General features: G+C 31.8%; 2 protein-coding genes, 1 non-coding gene and 1 pseudogene across 3 annotated transcripts; 1 reads left to right on the top strand and 3 right to left on the bottom strand.

The window, feature by feature from the left end:
* Positions 1 to 804: 804 nt before the first annotated feature.
* TRNAV-UAC (transfer RNA valine (anticodon UAC)) lies at positions 805 to 877 on the top strand. The gene has a single exon. It is a non-coding gene; the product is annotated as a tRNA-Val (tRNA).
* A 2255-nt stretch (positions 878 to 3132) lies between these two features.
* On the bottom strand, positions 3133 to 5312 carry LOC101254277 (uncharacterized). The gene is made up of 2 exons (XM_004251742.5): positions 4828 to 5312; positions 3133 to 3524 (listed from the first exon to the last, which is right to left on the bottom strand). The coding sequence occupies exons 1-2, from the start codon at positions 5063 to 5065 to the stop codon at positions 3295 to 3297; spliced, it is 468 nt and encodes a 155-aa protein (XP_004251790.1). The 5' UTR covers positions 5066 to 5312; the 3' UTR covers positions 3133 to 3294.
* Positions 5313 to 8280: 2968 nt separating this feature from the next.
* On the bottom strand, positions 8281 to 9103 carry LOC101253976 (E3 ubiquitin-protein ligase RMA1H1-like). Its single transcript, XM_004251741.5, has one exon. The coding sequence runs from the start codon at positions 9031 to 9033 to the stop codon at positions 8359 to 8361; it is 675 nt and encodes a 224-aa protein (XP_004251789.1). The 5' UTR covers positions 9034 to 9103; the 3' UTR covers positions 8281 to 8358.
* A 2932-nt stretch (positions 9104 to 12035) lies between these two features.
* On the bottom strand, positions 12036 to 16210 carry LOC101253665 (putative late blight resistance protein homolog R1A-10; annotated as a pseudogene).
* Positions 16211 to 21697: the final 5487 nt, after the last annotated feature.

Raw genomic sequence — 21697 nt, 5'->3', positions numbered from 1 at the left:
ACATAAAGATCCAACTCTTAAGGGCTGTGAAAAATTTATAAAGATTTTCTAAAAGAGTGTTGTTGATCTATGTATCCCCCTCAATTCCCCTTCTCCGATATTACTAGTAGATATATCTAATTCATACGTTATTTTTTTTAACACACTTTACCAAAAGATTCCAGATTATAAAGGTGTAATATGGTTGATTAATGATATCGAATACACGGTAAATAATTTTTTTTTTTTTATCAATTAGATTTTCATTGTAAACCATCTTTTTCGTTACTTTTTACTTAGTAGGACAAACAAATTGAGGTTAGCTTAGGGCAATCTTGTATATACATTCAACTATCCGAAAATAAAATAATAAAATAAAATAATTATCAAATTCAAGTTTTACTGTTTGGATTTATCATGATACATATGACGTCTATTTGGTCAAATTTATTATTTAAAACACAATAAGAATAATATATTTAATATAATTTCATAATTGATGTTTGAGAAGAAAAAATATATATACTAACCCTTTATTAAAAGTAATAATTGAAAAAAAAAATAACGATAATAAAATGATATCCGATTTGTTCAACTAGTGAAATTATTGATCTTTGTGGATGCAATGGTCCTATGTGACCATATATATATAGCTGAAAGATGATTCAAGAAAAAAAAAAACTCCAAATTTAAAAGGTACATTAAATATCTCTTACATTTTATTTTCCAATATAAAATTGAACCAACCAAAACCAAAATAAATATTTAAAAAGGTTTAAGGAGAACAATAAATATAATTTAACTATGCATTTAAATGGATAACAAGTTGCTGTGGTGTAGTGGTTATCACGTTAGTCTTACACACTAAAGGTCCCCAGTTCGATCCTGGGCAGCAACATATAATATTTATTGCTATTTTTGATTTGTCGACGACAACGTGTTTCTCCTCTTTATTGAAATGTTCTCAACGTGACTTCTTCACTATTATACTTACATGCTTGTTCTTTTATATATTTTACTTAAGCCGATTGTCTATTGAAAACACGATCTCCTTTTTATTGTTTTCAAATTTCATCATGACTTCTTCATTACTATATTTATATTTTCTTTTATATACTTTACTTAAGCTGAATTTCTATCTTCACTACTATATTTACATTACATGCTTGTTTTTTATATACTTTACTTAAGCCGAGTGTCTACTGGAAACAACTCTATCTTCACAAGATAGGGTAGATTGCATAAACGCCTTTCTCCCCAGTACGTTGTTTAGGATTGCGAATCGATCAATTTGGTTCGATTTTAAAATTTATCAGTTTGGCTTATTGTTATCGATTTGTAGAGATGTTAAATCATTATAGAATCATTAAGATGTTGACTTATTGGTTATTAGTTTATCGATTTTTTATCATTATTGGTTTAACCATTAAGATTTGACACAAAATAAATAAATAAATGAAAATCACTTATGTCTCATTTGTTTGCACTTAATGGAGGTCTGAATCTAAATCATTCAGATTCAGTCCATTAAGTATGTTTGGTTTTTAAGTCTGAATCTAAATAATTCACATTTAGCCCTTTAAGTTCATTTGTTTTATTTTTTAAAAAACCTCTTAATGGGTCTTAAGATTTCTGAATGAATCAGATTTGTAAGAGACTCTTAACAACATTCGACATCATTTGATAAGTTATCAAATAATAAATTATAACTTCTCTGCTTTGAATGTGCCTTTTTATCTCACAACTAAAAACTCTCTTTCTCATTTTTCTCAATCAAACACCATTTTTTCCAACTGATAAGTATTCATTAATCCTTTCAAGTAACTTTTTTTATATTAACAATTTTCTTATATTGATTTGTTCCAAGAACACTGGTTGCAATAATATTTTTTGGTGTATTGTTGTTTATGAAAGTTTTTGAATGAAAAAATAGTACTCCAAATCATATGATTATTAGAACTTTTAAAACTTTTTCTTTAAAATCAAAAGTTACATATTTTGTTGAAATGAAAATTTTATAATATTTTATTAATATAATGCTTAATTTCGCTTCTACATTTAGATATCTAAAACAAATAACATTAATTATTTAGTGTTCAAATTTAGAGACCACATTTTAATATTCAGATGTGTATTCAGATTATGACACTCGGTCTTAATGCAAATCTTAATATTCAGATGTGTATTCAGATTCAGACCTCTTAATCTTAATTAGAGCCGTCAATATGGACTAGACTTGTTGGACCGGTCTGGCCTAACCCGAGATTTAATATGTTTGGGCTACGATTTTTGGAGTACATTTGAGAAAAGAGATTTTTAGCCGGTCTGAATAAGTCTGTTGATTTGTAGAGCTTGAGAAATATCAGTAGGGCCGGCCCGTGGACCGATAAAAATTAATTAAAAAAATATAATATAATATTAAAATTTAAAATTAAAGAGAGTCAAAACTCAAAACAATTAGATTAATATTTCTATTATATATTTCTATTTTTACTTGAAAGAAAACTTAATAAGTATTATAAAAATAATTTTAATTGTGGATTTGATTAAAAAATAGTAGCATTAACATCATGTTATATTGTTTTGCTGATATTCATGATAATATTTTTAAATTATAATTTATAATTTAATTTAATAATTCTAAAAATAATATAATTTTAAAAAAGTGGGCTGGCCCGGCGAGCCTGTAGCCCACGTACTTGTGGATTGGGCCGGCCGTTTTCTTGCCCACACCAAAAATGGGCTAGCTTGGGCTTGACTCGTAAAATGTTGAAACCTGTATGAGTTAGCCCGGATGGAATGGGCTAGCCCATATTGATAGCTCTAATCATAATGAAAACAAATGAGACCTTAGAAATAATGTGACAAATTAAATAAACCATGCACATAAGTTCACAAGTTACATCTTGCTAAAAAATAAACACTTTTATATTGTAGAATAACCAAATACTTGAGACAACGAAAAATAAAAGTAGGAAATCAAATTCTAAGTCAAGGACTATATATACAAAATGGTATAAATATAATTGTTTAATTTACTATCGGGTTATCTGTTAACCCATTAAAAAAAAACCTCAAACCATTAAGAATCAATAACCCGATAACAAAAAAAAACTCAAAACCATTATTAAAATCGCTAAATCAATCATCCAATACTGGTAAACCAATAACTTTATTTTCGATTCTGATTATCAATTTCGATTCGATTTTGAACAGCCCCTAACGTTGTTGATGTTTATGTTAAAAAAAACATATATATGAGACAGCTGCAGGATCATGGAAAGATAAAATTTTCTCTTTACATCATTATTGCTATTATTCCATGTCAAAATCCAAATACATTCTATAGGCATTTCTATCTGAAGAGTAATAGCCCTCCACAAGAGTATCCACTTGGAATCTGAGTTTCTTGTATAGCTGCATGGCTGCAGCTCTTGTAGGATCTACATGAAGCGATACCCGATGAACGTTTCTTGTTCTGCATTTCTCGATTGCTACCTTCAGTAATTTTTCTCCGAGGCCTTGTCCCCTGTAGTTCTCTTTAACTGATGTATTCCACAAGAACGACGCATCAGTAAACAAAACGAAAAATGCCAAAACAGAAGGAATATTGTAAGTGAATCTCGTTTTTTGACTTGTGTTGATTCATTCAGGCCAGTGAACAACAAGAGAGACAGGCAGAAAGATCACGATAAAAAGTTCATAACAGCAGAACGAAAGCAATTCTTTTGAAAAATAAACATCACATGAAAGATAGTTCTCTCTTCTATGCAATGATGGACAATGCTTCACTGACTTATCGGGGATATATACTAATAAAAAATCAATTCACGTTCTGCCTTTCCCTATGGCGATACAATATGATGACGATCAGAGAAAGATATAACTAAACTCTCCTGCAAAATTCCTTAAAAACAATTGCTAGCTATTTCAAGGTTCAATGTTTCCTCAATAGTAACATATCAGCTTGCTCGGAGGGGAAAACTACGTAACAGCTCTCTAATTTAGAAATGCTGCACTTTCATCCAATCCAAGCTACAGAGAAAAACGTTGAAACAACAGAAGCAATTTTTCCGACCTCTCTATTCATAGAGAACAAAACTTGTTCAGCAAACGAATTCATACATAAAAGCCAACTTTTTTGTAGTCACATTCACACTCCTGATTGTTCTTTTCTCATACGAAAAAACATTAACAAAGAGTCACATTAGAGTTCCGCATGATCATAACTTCTATCATAAATCACATTGGTCCTATCCAATCCGATAAATTCTACCTCATCACGCAAAAGTTCATCATCCCGACCTAACTGTAAGTCACATTGATCCGAACTTCATAGACCAGTATCAACTACAATTCCAAGCACAATAATGCTTCTCGCAACAAAGTATCCGAAAACTTTCTCCCACCACAAACATTGACATGCTTAGCAATAGTTACACATACTAGAAAACTCCACTAGCTATAATGTTGTTTCCATTTAGCCAGTTATTAAACTTATAAGCTCTTTTATATATGACCTGACCTCTACCTCGTCATTTTCAATAGACCCTCGATTCAAAATAAGTTAGAGCGACTGTTTCCAATACACCCTCAGACTCAAAAATAAGTTAAAGAGCGACTGTTTTCAATACACCCTCGACTCAAAAATAATTTAACGGGCTACTGTTTCCAATAGACACTTGGCTCAAGATAAGTTTTTTACAAGTAATCTAACAACAATTTCACTGCAAATTTCAATAAAAACACTTAAATAGCAGAGAATCAAATCCTAATTGGCAATTGCAGCGAAAAATCGAACCAAACCCTAAAATTAAACAAAATGAAAAGGGTTTTTATTGTTCAGACCTGCTAATTTAGTGATACAAGCAGAGAGTGAAGAAGGCCAAGAATACATAACATAACCAGCAATTTCTTCACCAAATTGAGTGTAGAGTAACCCAGAATTCTTCTTTTTCAGTTCTTCATCAAAAGATCGAGCTAAAGATTCATGTTTGGGGAAAATTTTCTTCTCTATTCTCACTATATCGTCAACCACCTTAACCCAATTTGCTGAATTTCTCTGCAATTCAACTATCTCTGCCATTTCTGCGATTTCATATTTCTCTGTTTTTGCTGCTGTATTTTAGGTTAACAAGAATCTATTAGGGTCATTATTGGAAAGAAAATTAGTTCCTCTTGTTATTTTAAAAGTTTTTACTTTATTTATTTTTTTTACTATAAAGTTTTTATATATTTGTAACATTTTAATTATTTCTAGAAACTATTTATGTACATTGTTTTTATTTTACATGGTTTATTAATATATATAAATTTGTATTCATGTATTAATTAACTTATCAGTCTGAATGGTGTTTCTTTTGTTAGTAATCCAAGGGATTGATTTACTTTTGGACATGTTATGTTTTATTTTTTAAGTTCTCCTTAAGGTTAGTAAGGTCGTTTCGATATTATTTTCTTCCTACTTCAATCAAAAATAAATTTTACTTTTTCTAATAGGATAACGCAATTCAATTTAGATACGTTGTTCAAGCCTCCAAAAATAAGACAACATATTTTTATTGATAAGCTTAAGTAAGTGTTTCTGATTGAGAACACTTGAATTAAAATATATTTGACAATTGAAGTAAGCCTGTATATGACAATCTGTTTATATTCACTTAATTTAAAGTAAAACTTATCCATACATACTATCCGACCAAATTATTTTTATCAATATAATCGAAATATATAAAATATGTTTGGTTTTTTTTTTCTTAAGATGGGTTGTAGCTAGGTGGAATTTTCTTGGGTTTGTTCAAATAAGTCTGCCTTTTGAAGAATAGGCTTATCTTGCTGCATCTTTATTTTTTTATTTTTACAATAATGATGTTCAGAATAACTTCTACGTCTTAGATTAATTAATTATATGAGATGTTTGTCAATTTTATATTCGTCCAAACTAAAATACTTAAAAATAATATTTGAATTCGTCAAACTTCAATAATGAATCAAAAGTGGTAGAAGATTTTTTGGGGCCATTATGCAATGATAGTGGGACATGACATTATTTTTGTGATTGGTAAAAAGAGCATGGAATGGTGAAACACTAGTTTTGGTAAGAAGAATATGATGCTTTATGACATTATCAAGGGAACAAAAGTCATTTTTTTTTATATATATTTGAAGAAAAGAAAGTTGCACATTACAATAATTGGTATACCTATAATGTGTGGTTCAAAATGATCTTAACGAGGCATATACTATATTGATGCTTTAGTTAATCATATTGAAAAATTAAAGTTCAATGTTATTTAGTTTTGATTATAACTTGAAATGTATTGTATTGATAAATTCGTTGTTATGTAATAATGAAAATTCTCATTTTATGGAACAACTGATTTGGTGTGTTTCCGTTGTTATTGAATTTCTTTTGCTGATTATATTCTTATCTATATTTTATAATACTATTTTACCCTTTACTCTCTATTAATTAATAAATTACAATACAGTACGATACAGTTAAATTAAACAATTAAAATATTATTAAACAGTATCAAATAATACAATTTAATCAAATATTGTATCTATCATACAATACAATACATTATGAAACAATAAGTAACAATGATTAAAATAGAGCGTAAACCTATTACCCATATAAGATTTAGTGCTAATTACAATCATTTTTATGTAGTGTAAGTGATGTTGGATTAGGTGGATATCAACTCATCAAAGTGGACAACAAATGTTTTAAAATGCTTTCACTAGTGTTACACTAACTTTAGTAAGTGGAAATCTTTAGACAATTGTTGAAGATATCTATTTTTTACCAAATAAAACATAAGTTATCATTCATACAATCAGATATTTACCTTTCAAGTTTACTTGGACGTTTAATCATGTTTCATTGTAGAAATTAAATTATGTTTTTTTAATTTGTTTTTTCAAATAAAAAAAGATAAATTAAAATTGCATATTGTCATCAACTTGTATACCACTAGTTCGAAAGGCATAATTTCTTATATTGATATTTAAATTTGGCCTCCGCTTACAAGTAAATATTTCAATTCTATCATTATATATGTATATATAGATACCTTAACTCGATTCACACTATTCCTGCTAAACTCTTCAACATATATTCAAATTAATCATCTGAACACCTTTAAAATTCATTCATTATATTAAACATCGAATGTAATGAGATATAATGAAGACGAGTTTGAGTGTTTAAAACCAAGTTAAGGTGTTCATACCTATACAACAATTATCATAGGTGACATGCTTTCAAATAATTTTAAAGTATTAAAAATAGATGCTTTATTATTAAAATAAGATGTTTCTCACCATAAGCAATTCTCAAATCTCCACAGACGGCAGCCATCATGTCAATCACCACCCACCAGCAATTGCTGTTGTTAACCTAGCCAAACAGATAATGACAAGTTGGCATATGAGATAGAGGTGGCATAGCCGCAGTGGTGAAACTGTTCAATCTTTAATTAAAAATTTCAAATCTGAGTTTTTCGTATGAAGAAAATTCTATTGAGAACGTCACTCTCAAATGAGCTTTGTATCATGCTATCCGGATTTAATTGAGATTCCAATGCATATTTCGAACAGTGAGTGTGAGAAAAAAAGAGAGGTGGCTTATGCCTATTTCTCTTTGAGATGTTGATGCCTTGATTTTGAATGTCTTGTTTTTCAATCCTTTTGCTTTTATCTTTGAATATTCATTACTTTCTCTAGACGTGAAAACTGTTCTTTCCGTTTCAATTTGAATATTTAGATTATAATTATTTTTTTTATATTTTATGTATTTTTAATCATATATTTTAAAAGTTTATTTTACTTTTTTACTTACTTTTTATTAAGTCAGAATCAAATAAATAAATTAAAACGCAAATAAATAAATTAAAACGAAAAGAGTGATGGCTGAGATGTGCTGTCAAATGGTATTGGTCTCTTAAGTGGGATTTTGTCTTCTTAATAGAACCTTCCATATCTCTAGAGAGGAAAGTTTAGACATTATTTTCGATATTGTAAAATTGATTATCTAAATTTTTACTTTATTAAATCATATATCGCAAATCAAAACCTTAGTTAAGTGATCAGAATTACTTTTAATTTTTTTAATTATTATTGTTGTACTTGTACATTGAGTCCTGTTTTCCTTAAATTTTCCTAAAAATTTTAAAAAAATCATAGTCCTTCTTAGTCCCTTTGCGATTAGATTCGAGTCATCCTTACAATTTCGATTGAGTCTATCTCAAAATTCATAATGTTATCTATATAAATTACAGGTGATCACATGTTACATTGATCAAAAACGTATATTCATATAATATATCGCGTTACTAAATATAATTACATTGTGTAAACACGCGAAGAAGATGATCAAAACAAGAGAAGACATGTTACTAAACAACAACATAGGAAAAAACAGATTCTGCTAAGTGATTGATCCGTTTGTAATAGTTGTCTTCTTAACCTTGGACTGTATGAACTCGAATATGTATACGAATCAGTATTCAATGAGTTCCCAAACATTCGTGCATAAACAATTTCCCCTGTTGTCGTGCCACCAGGACTTAGCATATGTTCTAAAGTTATATGATTTCGATGATCATCATGAGATAAAGGAGAAATATTATTATTATCTATTAGTCCGTGACTCGTACATCTCGGACTAGGAGGTCTTTGTGGTATGACTAGACCAAGACTCATGGCCTTGGTTGATGTTTTTGTAGCTTGACCGCGGCCATAGAGTGGAATCAATGTTTTTTGTGAGACTTCAGCTTTGCAAACAGGGCATTTTGGCTGTTTGTTATCGATGTTTTCAGATGATAAGGCGTTATAATGTATCCATTTGTAGATACAAGGCCAACAATAGAGGTGACCACATAATGTAACAACAGGATCATGCACAAGATCTAGACAAATGTTGCACTCGAAACCTTGAGGTGAATTTTCTTCAAGTTTATCGAGATTGCTTGTCTTCCATTTTTCAAAAGAATTATCGCGTTGATCAAATTCCACTATTTGGTCTTGAAAAATTTGTTCTAAGGCCATATTTGCCTCTCTTTGTATTGATTTATTTTGGTGATTGGCAAGATGAAGAAATAGTTAGAATACAATTAGAAGTGAGAATTTATAAGGACAAGAATAGTAGTTTGCAAAAAAAAATGATACTTAAGGTTGTCACTTGTCAACATCATGGCCAAAAAGAAAAGGCCCTACACATTATTAACTAACACTATATCATATTTACTAGTTTTATCTTAATTTACGTGATACTGTTTGATTTGATATAATATTTCACAAAAAAATGAAATTGTTTGAAGTATGTGGTGTACAACAAATCTTTAACCATTTGTATGGTTATAAATCACGTCATTAAGAATAATAGATGAATTTAAAGTTTTTTCAATCATCGAAATATGATATTCTTTTCGAACTGAAATAAATGTGTTATATAAATTAAGACAGATAAACTAATTCATCATAATTAAGTGATTTGATGAAGTCGAAATATATATATTAATGGATCATGGTTAAGTGAGAGGAGTTTTATACAAACACATTTTTTATCCATCTATTTGATTTATTAAGTTTATCATATTAGATATATAATTAAGACATAATAACAAACTAGCCCCATTATAGGAATCTTAATCTAGAAAATAACTTTTAGTCAATAAAAAGTAGCACTAGTTGCGTACAAGGAGCTACCACTTGATGACCTTAATCTAGAAAATAACTTCTATAGTTTCATACTATAAAGAAAATAGACGTTTTTTTCATCGTGAATCAATGAAAAATTAATATTATAAGATATAATTTTTTAAATTTCAATTTTATTGAACCATCACGGAGAAAATATATAATAAAAATAATTTTTATTGAAATATTGAAAATGGCAACTTACAAGGTTTTAGGATATTATGTGTAAAAATTTATAATAACGCGATTTTGTTATTAAAATACCTTTTTAAAAAAAGAAAGCTACATATCTTTATCAATTTGATTAAAATTATAGAACTCATAATAATACAATATATATGTATAAGTACACGTAAATTAAATTATTATTATTATTATATATTAATTTAAAATTATTATAGAAGCTTCTAAACTCTAAATTTAGATCCAACTAATGAGTGAATAGACATAGTGGAGGATAATAGAATACTTATACACATGGACGGTGTGATTAAAAAAATAAAAGAAATTATTTGAATTGACACAATATTTAACAGAAAAAAACATATAAAATTTATAATTGAAAATATTTGTAATTGTAAAGTATTTTATTAATTAAAAATAAAAAAAATTAATTATAATAAAATAATATATTTTTTTAAAAAAAATTAATAAATAAAATATCACATAAAATAAATAAAAAGTACAAATTGATTATAAAGAACGAGTCAGCACATGTATTATATAATTAAAATACTTAAAATACTACATGTGTCTCGATAATAGCACCCTTTTGTCAACTTATTATTTTTCTGTTTACTTGGAAGCAATTCTATCCTATCCTATTCAATCACATATTATTATGCTAAAGATAATATATTATATCAAAGTAATATAATCATTAATTTGATTATGCTAAAGATATATAATAAAGTAAATTTGAATAATTATAAATAAGATAGCATAAAAAATCCATTAAATTATACATAGTATGTTAATTGGTGGAAAAATTAGAATTTAATTTGAATTTGAATTTTTTCAATAAGTAAACACATAGAGTAATCGAAAGGTGAATTTAACATTTATCATATATATCCACATTAATAGTAGGTCTGATTTCAGAATTGAATAGGTCGATGAATAAGAAGATTTGTCCATCAATAATGAAAATTACATTAGTAGGAATATAAGTCGAAACATTCCGAATTGAATTTCTACTGTTGGCAAGGTGATCCTACTTCCTTCATCTAAACTAGAACTTATTTAGTGGCTCTTCCCAAAAGGCGTGATGCAAATAAAAAACATCTTCTAGATAAGCTTCACAATCGTGCGGTCTTCGTAATAGAAGAGATATTTGACGATAAGCTTGCCCTTGTTTGGAGAAATCATCGTAAATGTTTGGATTGATTTTTTGAATTCTTGGTTTGGTTTTTGGAATCAGAATTTACTTTGTTTCGTTTTTTGGTTTGGTTTCAAATTTAGAAAAATGAAAATCGAAAAAACCAAATTACATATATATATATATACCACTTTTGTCCCTTTATAGTTACTTTCATTATGATTTAGTTTATTATATTATGTTTGGACATCTATAATTGTTTTAAGTATTGTGTTTTACGTTTTACTTGTGATTTATATTAAAAAAATATTATTAAGAAATAAATTTATATATATATATATATATATATATATATATATATAATATTTTTTTGAAATCGCCAATATAACTTTGTTATGTTTCTAATTATTGACATGAATTAACCATACTGAAAAAACCAAACCAGTCTAAATTTATTTTGGTTTGAATTGAGTTATACTTCTTCAAAATCAAAAACCAAAAATCCATACCGAATAATATAAAGCTGAATCGAAAAACCGAATGCACACCTCTAATCACGTGACATTTTAGGAATTAAAATTCAATTTTTAGAATTTTTTTTTAAAAATTCAATAAATATAAATCTAATTACGAAAAAAATATTTATTGTACGAAGAAAATCTTAAGATCAATGATATTCATACACTATTTTGACAAGGAAACACAAAATATGTTGCTACATAATTATCAAATACTTCTTGTGGCCGCGTCCATTTTTATTTATTCATTTGATTTGACATATCTTTTTAAGAAGAACCCCCTTTATTCGTTTATACTTCTTTTTACTGCTAAAAATAAATATCCACTTTAACTCGTTCATTTTGATAAAATAAAATAATATTTTATTGCTTGATTCTTAAAAACATATAAATTTTGAGTAGGCTAATTTACAAACCATCTTTTAGAGGTCATCATCATATTCATCATCATCTATCATCTTCATCATCATCGCGATCATCGTCATTTGATTCCTCACTATTGAAACAAAAGATGAAAAATGAAATGTTATGCAAGTATAGCAAGTTACACAATATTGGAAGGATTTAAATCATATACAATGACAACGTAAGATCTTTTACACTATAGGTGTCATTTAACTTATTAAAGCAAATTATAATTATTTTATTACTAGCTCTGGACACGTGCTTTGCATATGTATATGACATGTTTAATCACTATTGTAATAAGGTGTACATCAGTTCATTCAAAGAGAAAAGTTGTATGTACCATTTTCCTCATTGTACTTTGTACATGGATGTTGTCCATCAGAAAATTACTTTATAACTAGTGAACTATTAGGTGAGCGAGATTCTACCTGAAGTATTACCAACTATTTATCAAAACACATATCAACTATGAGTTGTTCCTTTTTTCTAGTGGTGACATATGACAGATTTGGACGGACTGAAAATGGATTGGATTTGTATGGATAAAAAATAGATTGAGCAACATGGTCGTTACTCACTTTAATCTCTTAAAACCAGAAAAAGTGTCAAAGGGTTAACTCAAATCAACTTAATGATTATCAAAAGGTTTTTCCTACCTGAAGTATCACCATCGTTTAGGTAAGAAAAAGGAAGTAAATCGAAAGGTTTTTCTCTAGAATACGGAGAGTCTTGTGCATAAACAAAGAAGAATCTCTCAGTATAACAGTGAATGGGTATTTTTTTAAGATTTGCTTCATTGGTGTATGAAAGTTTAAAACAATGATCCTGTGGAATAAGCACAGTGAATTCCTTAATATTCGAGTAGAAACAGCAAGAGAATATCACACTGCTGATTCGCACACCTATCGTGACATTAGTAGTCTCTTCAATATTACACCTTTCTACTGGTGGCCTAGTTTTTCTTGTAACGTTGCTGGTGCCACCGGATTTAGCCTTCAGTCTTACTTCGCGAGGTAGATTTAGGACTCCCAAGAAAGGAAACACAAGTTACTGAAGCCTGTTCTGGCCTATACAGTATGTATGTACATTTATTTCAGAGAACTGGCTAGTCCTCAAAACACCTTAACTACTTGCTGCAGAGGAAAAAAAGGCGCAAAAAATGGAAAATGATATGATAGATGTCCCATAGTTAAGGAACACGAGAACATTATAGCAAGAATGAGCATGCAGGTATAAGAACTTACACATTATTGCGGCAAGAAGGAACTTCATTCTCAAAGTCATCATCATCATGATCTTCATCTGTTGTCAAACTATCGAAAATGCCAGCAAAAATGAAATGTTACACTTACCGAAATCAAGAATGAGCATGTAAATATTAGAAGTTACGCAATATTGGAAGGTTTCAAAGCAAACACAATGACAGCCTAAGGAACTTTTGTTCAATTGGTGCAATTGACTTACTAAAGCTATTATTCAGATTACTGTATCGAGTTTACTATGATGATAAGTTAAATGTTATTGTAAATCCAGAAAGAAGACGTCTTACAAAAAGATTTGCTAGTATGGACCTCGATAGAGCTTCCATAATTGTCTTGAATGTCCTGTTGAATTTGCTTTGCGGAATTCCCAACAGATTGTTGACAGTTACATATATCAATAAGAGCAAGAGTGGTTATATCTGCAAAATCTCGAGAGATTGAATCCAAATAACAGCAATCTCTAAGAAAAAGTCGTTCAAGGTACGGAAAGTGATCACTACTAGCTCTCCAGTACCGAATGTATATGTCATCCAGAAACAAGAACTTCAAGCGAGGAAACCCTTCCTCAACTACTTCCCACTCCTCGCCTGTGAAGGCATTGTCTGATAGTTTAAGGACCTCGAGTTTGGGTAATTTACCGACAATGCTCAACTCCTTCCATGCCAAAAAGAAATCTCCTCTAAAAGTTAAACTCTTGAGGTTTTGTGGAAAAGCATCCGGAGGAGGTAAGAATAAAGTTGGAACATCAGCTGGAGGTGCAGTTACCCCGAAATATATCTCTTTGTGCAATGTTTCCGTCTGAAAACTTAGAGGATTTTGCGGAGTAGAACCTGAAGGTCCAGTGCTTTCTACAAAGCAAGCAGCAAATGGATAATAAATACCAAATGCCAATTTCTCGAGCTGATGTAAGTAGAGAAAATCATACAAGTCCTTGTGATGGCGAAAGACTTCTGGGACGCCAAATACTTGCAACTTCTTTAAATTGGGAAATAGTCTAAAAAAAGACGTTGTACAATACCGAGGATTTAATTGATTGAGGCATTGAAAATTTTTCAAAACCAATCTGTTCTTTCTAGGCTTATGACTCTGCAAGTAATTCCAGCCCATACGCAGCTTCCTCAATTGTGGCATTGTCAAAATATCCGATGGTAATATGAAAGGATAAGCACAATCTTTGGATAATGGAAAGTAAAGTTTAAAAGTTTGCAGATAGCATAGGCTTGTTATGGATAGAGGAATGTCTATTATTGATGAGGAAACATCTTTTTTCAATCCTGTATACTGCTGTAAGCGAGGATAAAAACGCAAAGCTAGGTATCTCAAATGAATCAAAAGAAGTACTCCACTGGGAAAAATTGGACGTCTAGTCAAAGAAAGATCTAGTACTCTTACTAGCTTGAAAGACAATTGCAGTGTGAAGCATCTGAATCTACGCAACATGATAATAGAATGAGCCTCACTGTTATGACACTGAACCAATTCTTCCTCATTATGGACACTGAACCGACTTCGACTCTTAAAGGAACACTGCATGGATTGTGCACATGAATTTTGATCACTCTTTCCTCTGATAACATTCACAAAATTCATGTTTCGAGCTTCCCTCAAACAGAGTTCACGGGTCACATCATGCATTCCACATCTCTTTATTTTCCCACGAAAACTCAAATTGTGGATGAAAATTAAGCTTCTATCTATAAGTTCATTTATACATGTTTTTGCCACCTCTTCTATGCTTTTTCCCTCTTATTCATTCAAAAACCCCTCTACGGCCCATAACTCAACAAGTTTATTTACATAAATTCGTTCATCCTCTGCGAAAATTGCAAAATATAGAAAACATGGTTTGAGGTGAGAAGGCAAGTGATGGTAACTCAAAGCCAACACTCTCATGCATTGTGCTTCAAGATCTGTGCTTACCACCGAACTTACATTCTCCGCAACATTTTGCCACTCATCCAATGTTTTACCGATTTTGGAGAGAAGTCCAGCAATCACAGAAATTGCTAGAGGTAATACTCCACATTTTAATGCAATTTGTTTCCCAATATTTTCAAATTCAGGAGAATACGAACCTTCTTTTTCAAAGATCTTTTTGTGTAGTAAATTCCAACTTTCGTCAAAATTCATGAGGCGCATGTGATAAGGAGGCTTACCTGAACTAGCATATTCAGCCACTTCCACATTCCGAGTAGTCAAGAGTATTCTGCTCCCATTGTTACAGTCCGGGAAACATAGTTTTATATCATCCCAAGCTTTTGTAGTCCATATGTCATCAATAACTACCAAGTATCTCCTGCCTTTCAGATGCTTTTGCAGTCGGTCCGCTAGTTGATCATCAGGTTCATCACTTATCGAAGAAAGAAGGCTCAGGAGTACATTTCTCACACAATACTCTTGTGAAACAGTTGCTTTTGCACGAATATCAAATCGATACATGATGCACGGATCACTATAGAGCTTTGTAGCCAAAGTTGTTTTCCCGATGCCTCCCATCCCTACGATTGAGACAACTTCTAGTTCCCTTCCTCCTCTAGCAAGTTGATCCATCATCATCTCAAATTCATTTTCACGGCCAACCATTATATTCTCCGGCTGCTCAAGAGCATGTTCAGGTAAACTGACAAGTGAGTAAGTATGTGGTTTTAGATCTTTCGTGCTGTCCGATGTTGCCATCCACTGTTTCACGGTGGAATCAAAGTATTCTAGTGCTTGTTCCAAGACGAAAAAAATCTCCCACATAGCCCTGCTTCTTTCCTCCAAACTCTGTGCTAAAAAAACATTTCTTGATTCCAAGTCAACCATATCTTCTGTTGTGTATGCTACCTCTATCATTTCAACTTCCAACACCGTTAACCCCTCGTGATCCCCCGTTATTTTACACAATTTCTCCATAAAAGCTCTCAAAGATTCGAGCTTTACATAAAACGGTTGCAAATCACAACGAATAAGTTCCATTGATTGGTGTATGGTTCTCATAAGGGATGTAACAGCAGCATAAGCCATAGGAATATCTCTCACTCTCAGTATGAAAATGGCTCAAATTATGAAAATTTTCAGTTCTTAAGAAAACAGAAAAAAAGCATAAGTTCTTTCTTTAACTAACTTAATAACTCCATAGAAGGAGTTTGAATTATAGAGATTTTGCAGAGAAGAGGAAGAAGAAGTATATTCAAAGAGAAGAGTATTTTTGTTACATTGAATCTGGACTACATTCTAACTCTATTTATACAAATACTAATCTAATGATTTATTTGTAACTAACTCACTAACTCACACTAAACTTGCTTCTAACTAACTTTTAACAGATTCTTCACACCATAAGTTTGTTGATATTATTCACTGATCAACACTCCTCCTCAAACTTATGGTTGAAAGGCATTCTTCATTCCCAGTTTACTTAACAGTACATCATGCTGTATCTTTCCCAAACTCTTAGTAAGCAGATCAGCTAATTGCTCCTTGGTGTTTACATGTGTTGTCTTCAGCATTCCTTGACAAATTCTTTCTCTAACAAAATGACAATCAATGTCAATATGCTTTGTTCTTTCGTGAAAGATTGGATTTGCAGCAATCTGAATAGCTGCTTTACTATCACATACCATATTCACAGGAAGACTCACATTGATTCCTAATTCTTTATACAAACCTATCAGCCATGTAACTTCAGCTGCACAAGCAGCCATGCTTCTAAACTCTGCCTCTGCTGAGCTTCTTGAAACTGTCTCTTGTTTCTTAGATTTCCAAGAGATTAATCCTTCTCCTAGCTTAACCAAATAACCTGTAACTGATCTTCTCGTCTCCATACATGCTCCCCAATCAGAGTCACAAAAAGCAGTAAGCTATGTAGTGTTGCCTGTTGGCATTAGCAATCCTAATCCAGGAGCTTCTTTGATATACCTAACCACTCTCAGTGCTGCCTCCATATGTGATTCCTTAGGACAATGCATGAACTGACTTAAAACTTGAGTAGAGAAAGCTAAGTCTGGTCTTGTCATGGTGAGATAAAGAAGTTTGCCTACAAGTCTCTGATACTTTGTAGGATCTGTAAGAACTCTGTCACTCTTGCTACATTCATTAGGAACCTGTTCATCATATTGAAGAGAGGTGAGTTTTTTGTTGACTTCTAGTGGTGTGCCAGCAAGTTTAGCTCCTCCTAATCCAGAGTCTGAGATTAATTCAAGTGCATACTTCCTTTGTGTCATCAAGATACCTTCACTAGATCTAGAGAACTCAATTCCTAGAAAAAACTTTAGTTCCCCTAAATCCTTCATTTTGAACTTCATTTGAATGTCTTGTCTAGTATCATTCAAAAATTGATGATTGCTTCCTGTGATCAGTAGATCATCAACATATACCAACACAATCACAATATCACCATCAACATTCTTTGTAAATAATGAGTAATCATAGTGACTTTGTTTGAACACCATCTGTACTAATGCCTCAGTTAATTTGACATTCCACTGCCTTGGTGCCTGTTTTAAACCATACAAAGATTTGTTTAATTTGCAGACCTTCTTACACTCCCCCTGTCTAGCAAAACCAAGAGGAATATCCATATATACTTCTTCTAGTAAATCTCCATTCAGAAAGGCATTATGGACATCCATTTGATAGATATACCAGCCTTTAGAAGCAGCAAGAGCCACAACAGCTCTAACTGTCACCATTTTAGCAACAGGACTGAAGGTTTCTCCATAATCAACCCCTTCCTTCTGATTATAACCCTTGGCAACAAGTCAAGCCTTGAATCTCTCCACTTCTCCAGATGCTAAAAATTTGATTTTATATACCCATCTACAGCCAATAGACTTCTTACCAGGTGGTAAATCAACAATAGTCCAAGTCTGATTACTCTCCAATGCAGCTATTTCAAGTTCCATTGCTTTCACCCAGTCAGGATCAGAGGCAGCTTCTTTAAAAGAAGTAGGTTCACTTACAGCTGAATAAGCTTGTAACACTTGTTGATAGCCAGATGACAAGTTAGAGTAAGTAATGTGATTGGATAGGGGATAAGAACACCTAGTATTCATAGTATATGTTACAAAATCCTGTAGCCATAATGGAGGTCTACTTGTTCTGCCAGATCTTCTTAGAGGTGCAACTGAAAGAGGAGAAGAAGATCTAGGGGAAGAAGTAACATTGTCTGAAGTAGAAGTTGTAGATATATGTGTTGATAAGGAAACATCATCAGGTGGTAACATGTCAAGAACTGGAAACATTGGGTTGGAAGAAGCTTGGATATGTTTGAAGGGAAATATATGTTCCTGAAATACTACATTTCTGTTCACAAAGAAAGAGTGATTATGTAAATCATATAGTAAATAACCCGTTTGTGTGGAAGAATATCCCAAAAACACTGCAGGAATAGCTTTGGATGAAAATTTGTCCTGCACATTTGGACAAGCAGCATAACAAAGGCAACCAAATACTTTGATGTGAGTAAGTGATGGAAAATGCATATAGAGTTTCTCAAAAGAAGACTTATAGGCTAGAAGCCTAGATGGAAGTATGTTCAGAATATACACTGCAGTCATGACACCTTCACCCCAAAATCTGAGAGGTATAGAGGCTTGAAACCTGAGAGCTCTGGCCACAGCTAGAATAGTTCTGTGTTTTCTTTCAGCTATCCCATTTTGCTGAGGTGTATAAACACATGTACTCTGATGAAGAATTCCCAACTCACTCAATAAACTTTGAACAGCAGTGCTGAAGAACTCACATCCATTATCAGTTCTCAATATTTTAACCTTAGTGGAAAACACATTCTGAACTTGAAGAAGGAAATGTTTTAGCACCACAACTGTATCAGCTTTAGAAGTAACTAAGTATATCCAAGTGTATCGACTAAAATCATCCACAATTGTAACAAAGTATCTTTTATTATTATGAGTTGGTACCCTATAGGGACCCCAAACATCACAATGTAGTAATTCAAACACATTCTTAGACATATGAGAGCTGACAGGAAAAGGAAGTTTTGTATGTTTAGCTAGAGGACATACAGTACAATGTGAATGACTAGTACTTCTGAGATTCTTAAGAGATTCATGCCTCCTTATAATATCAAAAGGAGCATGACCTAAACGTTTGTGCCAAACATCAAGATCAACAGGTTGAGACACAGAATTAACCACAGTTTTATTGAACTTGGACTGATCAAGACCTCTATTACTATTGACCAGCTCCTTTGGAATAGAATGACTTGGTCCTTCCTGTAGTATGTAGAGTCCATTTTCTTCTTTACCAATCCCCTTCACCTGACCAGTGGAGAGGTCCTGAAATATACAAAAATCAGGAAAGAAGCCAACCATACAATGTAACTCTTTAGTGATCTTGGATACTGACAGTAGATTAAACTTGAAGTCAGGCAAGAACAATACATTGGATATAGAATGATTGTCTAACACACTGGTTGTTCCAACATGAGACACATGAATCACTTTACCATCAGGTAGATGGACACTACTATCTGTATGAGCATGCACTTGCTTAGCATTAATAAGTGTTTGCAGCTTAGAAGTGATATGATGAGTGGCTCCAGTGTTAATTATCCACCTATTACCTTCATATGCACATAGAAATGCTTTAAGAGAACTACCTGCATTATCAACAGCAGCTACATTGACTGAAGACTGAGCTGTAGAATCATGTCCATGAGTAGTTAACATCTGCAAAATTTGCTTATACTGATCTGGAGTAAAGAAGGCTCCTGATTGTGAATTTGCATTTATAACTCCTGCACTTTGAGTAGTATTTCCTCTAACTTCAGAATCATTTGAATATACATGTTCAGCTTAGTTTGCATACACTCCAGACTTAAGAGGTTTTCTTTTAGCCTTAAAATCAGCAGGGTAACCAACAATTTTGTAACACTGATCCTTGGTGTGACCTCTGCAGCCACAATGTTCACACTGCAAGAGAAACTTCCTACTCTTGTTGCCAACAGATGAAGAACTTGCACCACCACTGTAACCTCCACCTTGAGGACTGTATCCATATGTAGCATTGTCTGAATAAGAATTGCTTGTAGAACCTGAATACAAGCTGTCTGTAGAGCTTTTAGATGTACTTGCTCCATTTCTGTTAGAGTACAATGTTGTTCCTTCAATTACACCAGATGAGCTAGAACCTACACTCAGATTTCTTTGAATTTCCTGATCAACTAAGAGTGCATAAGCTTTATTAAGTGTAGGAATAGGACTCATCATTAGAATCTGACTTCTAGGTTGAGAATAGGACTCATTTAATCCCATCAGAAACTGCAATAATCTCTGATATTCACAATGCTCTCCAAACTTCTTAGACTCTGGACAAGGACAACTAGGACATGGCATTAGAGAGTCATACTCATCCCAAAGATCCCTTAATCTAGAATGATAGTCAGCAATAGACAAAGTGCCTTGAATCAGAGTGTGAACTTCTCTATGTAAGTGAAAAATCCTAGATCCATTAACAGTATCAAATCGTTCCTTCAAATCCATCCATACTTTCCTTGCATCTGATGCATATACAACAGAACTAATCAAACCAGGTCTGACAGCATTCATTATCCAGCTTCGTACTACTGCATTACATTTCTCCCACAGATCATGTAATTCAGGTTCGAATCTAGATTTAGGAAATCTTCCATCAACAAATCCTAATTTGCTTCTACCTATCAGCCCAATTCTGAAGGATCTACTCCATAAGGCATAATTTTCAGAACCAGTGAGCTGTAGGGAAATTAAAGAACTACCTGCAGTATCAGTGTGTTGAAGATAGAGTGGATGATTATGATCAATTGCTGGAAATGAAGCTGTGCTTGTAGTACCACTACCAGCTCCACCATTACTAGTTATTTCTCTTTCGCTAGAGCTATTAACTGCCATACTTTGAATGTTGTTCTTCTTCGAAATCACCTGAATCTGTTGGTGAATCTAAACATCTGAAGTTGATTTTAGCAGAAGCTAGCTACGATCAATGGCTCTGATACCATGATAACTCTATAGAAGGAGTTTGAATTATAGAGATTTTGCAGAGAAGAGGAAGAAGAAGTATATTCAAAGAGAAGAGTATTTTTGTTACATTGAATCTGGACTACATTCTAACTCTATTTATACAAATACTAATCTAATGATTTATTTGTAACTAACTAACTAACTCACACTAAACTTGCTTCTAACTAACTTTTAACAGATTCTTCACACCATAAGTTTGTTGATATTATTCACTGATCAACATAACTATTTCCATCACATTTCCACTAACCTTATCATCATATAGACAAAAGCAGATACCAAAGTTAAAAAAAGTAGAAAAAATTTGTGATCATACAGTATTAGACCCTATAATCTCTTTAGAAATATCTTTTTTTTTAAAAAAGTTCAAATAAAGGAGTTCAAGTGCTATAACTTTTGTAAGCTAGTAGTTTAATCAAACATGTAGAGTGCAAGAAAATATAACTTTTTTTTTGGTTTTAATAAATCTTGCAAGGGAACTAGAGTTGTAACCTGAATATTACA

The sequence above is a fragment of the Solanum lycopersicum genome, chromosome 12 (genome assembly GCF_036512215.1).
Source record: "Solanum lycopersicum chromosome 12, SLM_r2.1".
In the NCBI taxonomy this organism is placed as follows: Eukaryota; Viridiplantae; Streptophyta; class Magnoliopsida; order Solanales; family Solanaceae; genus Solanum; species Solanum lycopersicum.
Note: the sequence above shows the minus strand (reverse complement) of the source record. Positions and strands in the feature narration are given on the sequence as shown.